Source organism: Prenolepis imparis, unplaced genomic scaffold (genome assembly GCF_030444845.1).
Source record: "Prenolepis imparis isolate NDT839.2.m4 unplaced genomic scaffold, iyPreImpa1.0 SCAF_25, whole genome shotgun sequence".
NCBI classification, from domain to species: Eukaryota; Metazoa; Arthropoda; class Insecta; order Hymenoptera; family Formicidae; genus Prenolepis; species Prenolepis imparis.
Genome location: NW_028141183.1, coordinates 469,352 through 473,441, shown reverse-complemented (window position 1 = coordinate 473,441; position 4,090 = coordinate 469,352). Strand labels below are relative to the sequence as shown.

Sequence of the window (4,090 nt, the reverse complement as noted above, 5' to 3'; positions counted from 1 at the left end):
TTCGGACTTGAGCTTGTCGCAATTATAATTTCTTTTCTCGATATGCCGAAGTATTGTCGCTTATATTAATTTTTGGTTTACTGTGTCTGTTGCCGTATCTCTTGTGATTATATTCTTTTCTTTAGTATTATTCTAGTCTTTAATTGTATTTTCTTTTATATTCAATTTTTCTTTTATTATAATTTGCTATGATATTTTTCTCTTATATTTATTTTTATTTTTCTTTGCTTATAATAAACTTTACTCTTATTATTTCGTCAGTTAAATTGCGTATATTATTTCTTTCGTCTTGTAAGATTGTAACCTCCTTTTGTTAATATAATTTCGGCAATCCCACCCTGCCCCTCTGCCGTTAGGCGAGCTAGTCAGCCCGTAGCGGGATTCTCGGCCTAGATTTTGCGTTTGTCTCGCCATTTGTGGATTGACGCGTGAAAGACCGCGTCTGGCGCCCAAAACTTTATTCTTTCGCGGATATCACGGTTGGCGTTCTGCTGCGGCACGCGCGGAGCGACCAAGATCTTAGTTCCCGCCGGGTGAATAATTAAAGTCTCTGTGTTTTGCTGACGGCCACGCTCCGTTCTTCCGACTTTTCGTCAAGTCGGGGGAAAAAGTCGTCACAGTATATTTATTAAAAAGTGTTTAGGCTCCTATATTTTTGATACAAATGTAATCTCCACACAATAAACTATCGAAATATGTAAATAAAAAATTTTGGCGTGTTTGAAAATATTACGTATCATTAAATTATCGCAGCGGACACAATGCGGCGCTCACTTTTTTTTATGTATATTAGTTAAAAAGTATTTAGGCTGCTATATTTTTGGTACAAATGTAATATCCACACAATAAACTATCGAAATATGTAAAAAAAATTTTGGCGTGCTTTAAAATATTACGTATCATTAAATTATAGCGGCGGACACAATGAGGCACTTACTTTTTTCATGTATAATATATTAATTAAAAAGTGTTTAAGCTCCTATATTCTTGATTCTCCAATAATCTATAGACTATATACTATCAAAATATGTATCGAAAAAATGTTTGGCTTCTTTTAAATATTTGGAATCATCATATAGTCGCCGCCGACTCTATATCGGACATACTTTTTTTATGTATATTTATTAAAAAACGGTTTAGGCTTCTATATTTTTAATACTTCAGTAATCTACAGACTATATACTATCAAAATATGTATAGAAAAAATTTTTGGCGTGTTTTAAAATATTACGTATATCATCAAATTATCGCGGCGGACAACACAATGCGGTGCTTATATTGTTATGTATATTAATTAAAAAGTGTTTATTCTGCTATTTTTGGTACAAATGTAATCTCCACACAATAAACTGTTGAAATATGTAAATAAAAAATTTTTGGCGCCATTTAAAATATTACGTATCATTAAATTATCGCGGCGGACACAATGCAGCGCTTACTTTTTTTTATGTATATTAATTAAAAAGTGTTTAGGCTGCGATATCTTTGTTACTGTTAGAAAATAAGTTTCTTCGCAGCAGAATGCGGAATAGAAGGGACGTTCTAAATCATGTAATCACTGCGTGCACAGAGTTTACGTTTGTCCGCGTGACCTTCGATACCAGCGCGGACACTGTAACGAAATTTTTATTAGTCGGATTAAGAGTCAGGTTGAGTGCATAAACACATTCTTGTTAGTTTTTCAGAATATACTTTATTCTCGGACGATGACGGACCAATCACTAGACGCGCTCAATACTCGTTCGATAATTAGCGATACTGTCTCTAAAGACTCTCCTCTCGCACTGAGGCTAAAGCTCCGCTCGCGTCTCAAGACCCCAAATTCGCGGTGTCCAAAAAAGGCGCCTGATTGGTAGCATCGATCAGACGATCGAGGTTTGTCAATCAGAAGCGGCCAAGAGAGGTGCTAACAAACCGCGGGAAGCACTTGGAGTGATGTTTGTCGAAGGCGACAAAAAACACAAAACACTGGAGCGCGCGACGCAAACGCCTTTTGTCAGCGATTCGCAAACACCTTTTGTTCAAATTTAGCAAAGCGGTGGTGATTTAGACGTTTGAAAGTAAATAATCTTTGACTTACAATTTTGACGTTCAATGTTTTAAATTTTGACCTTTGATTTCTTAACGGAGAGTTTACTTTACAATTTTGGCTAGATTTCTAAACATACCGCTCGCCTCGTATTCTCCACGTATACAAAACTAACGAAATGGTCCAGTGCTGGTCACTTACAAGTAGTGTTACGTAGAAATGTTTGATGGTTAGAGTACTTATTTACCCAAACAGAATCGTTTGTTACAAGTTCGTTATAGAGTAAAGATGAATACATAAATAAGCTTCAATTTTACATTATTTAGACAAAGTAGTTTTCACAAGTTCGTTATCAAAGGCGACAGGTAGTCGGCAGATCTGGGCTATGGGACGTTTATAGAGCGTTCGAGCAGTTTGAAGTGTGACCACTCGAACGTGGCCGTCGGTTCCCGGATGTATTCCTTTGACACGAGTGAGTTCCCATTTCGAAGGGGGGAGTAAATTATTTTTCACGAGAACTAATTCGTTGATTTGAACGTTTGGTTCGCGCTTAGACCACTTGAAACGATTTTGCAGCGAATGTAGATAGTCTTTCGTTCAAGAGCGCCAGATCTGCTCCTGCATCGCGTGCACAAGCTGCCAGCGCGATAATCGATTGGGATCGATCTCGAGAATCGATTGCTCCGGAGTTGAGACAATCGGACGGCCAATGGGAAAATGGCCTGGCGTTAGGCTCGATAAATCAGTCGGATCATCGTTGAGAGCAGTAATCGGACGCGAATTCAAACATGATTCGATTTTGCAAAGCAAAGTCACGAATTCAGCTTTTGAAACCGTACGGGGTCCCACTATGCGTTTAAAATGGTGCTTGAAACTTTTTACGCCCGCCTCCCAGAGACCTCCGAAATGAGGTGCCGCGGCCGGTATGAAATGCCATTGAACGCCGTCGTTAGCTAATATCTCGCGTAGAGAAGAGTCCGCGCGCAAAGCTGCAAAGCTTCGCTGAAGTTCACGATCGGCACCTTGGAAATTTGTGCTGTTGTCGCTGTACATGTGCGACGGCAAACCACGGCGACTAGCGAAGCGTTGATACGCGGCGAGAAAACCGTTGGTGGAATAATCGTCCACGTTCTCTAAATGAATAGCCTTCGTGGTGAGCCAGACAAATAAGGCAACGTAATTTTTTGTGGCCTTTTGACCGCGACCCACAAAGGGAGTGTATTAAACGGTTCAGCATAATCGACTCCGGTATGGGAAAACGGAGGAGATGGCGTTACGCGAGGAGAGGGAAGATCTCCCATTAGTTACGTAGGCACGTAAGCGGTATGACGAGTGCAGGTTACGCATTGTCGAAGACGCGTTTTGACTAGACTGCGAACTCCAAGAATCCAATAACGTTGGCGAAGTGAATGCAACGTAAGTTGAGTGCCACCATGAAGCATGGCTTTATGCATTAAATCGATGAGAAGTTCTGATATTCGATGCTTCGGTAATATAATCGGATGCTGTTCGGAATAACACATACCTGAATTTTTTAACCGCCCGCCAAGGCGGAGTAAATGATCGTCTCCGCGGAAAGGATTGAGGGTACGCAGAGAACTCGTATGAGAGAGAGAGAGGACTCTTTTGTCAATGCTCGCAATTCTTCTGAAAAATATAGACGTTGAGCGGATTGAAACCAGAAATTGGCGGCGTCGCGAAGTTCCCCGACAGATAGAACTTCCCGTATTAGAGCTTGAGAATCTCTCTTGCGTTTTAAATTCTCAACGAATCGGCGGATATAAGCGGTGACTCGGATTAATCGGTTCCAGCTAGAATATGCGGAAGGAAGCTCCCACTCTTGAGCGCGATTGAGGTGATGAATCGCGGCTTTACGAATTTCGGCCGACAACTGTTCTTCTTGAAGCGTATCAAAGGGAAGAGCAGGATCATGAATCGGCCATGAATTCGAGGATTGGTGTAGCCATGGTGGACCTGACCACCGAAGGTCGTGCGATAGGAGTTCGGTCGCGGATAGACCGCGGGATGCGCAATCAGCGGGATTGTGTCGGGAAGGAACAT

The 4,090-nt window shown here is 41.1% G+C and overlaps 1 protein-coding gene across 1 annotated transcript; it reads right to left on the bottom strand.

The window, feature by feature from the left end:
* Window positions 1-2,626: 2,626 nt before the first annotated feature.
* LOC145946883 (uncharacterized) lies at window positions 2,627-4,090 on the bottom strand. The gene is made up of 2 exons (XM_083056633.1): window positions 3,905-4,090; window positions 2,627-3,220 (listed from the first exon to the last, which is right to left on the bottom strand). The coding sequence occupies exons 1-2, from the start codon at window positions 4,088-4,090 to the stop codon at window positions 2,627-2,629; spliced, it is 780 nt and encodes a 259-aa protein (XP_082912759.1).

Coding starts and splice junctions, on each gene's coding strand:
- LOC145946883 (XM_083056633.1), bottom strand. CDS start 4,090: ATGTTCCTTCCCGACACAATCCCGCTGATTGCGCATCCCGCGGTCTAT. Junction 3,221..3,904: donor ACAGTTGTCGGCCGAAATTC/GTAAAGCCGCGA, acceptor CGCGGTCAAAAG/GCCACAAAAAATTACGTTGC.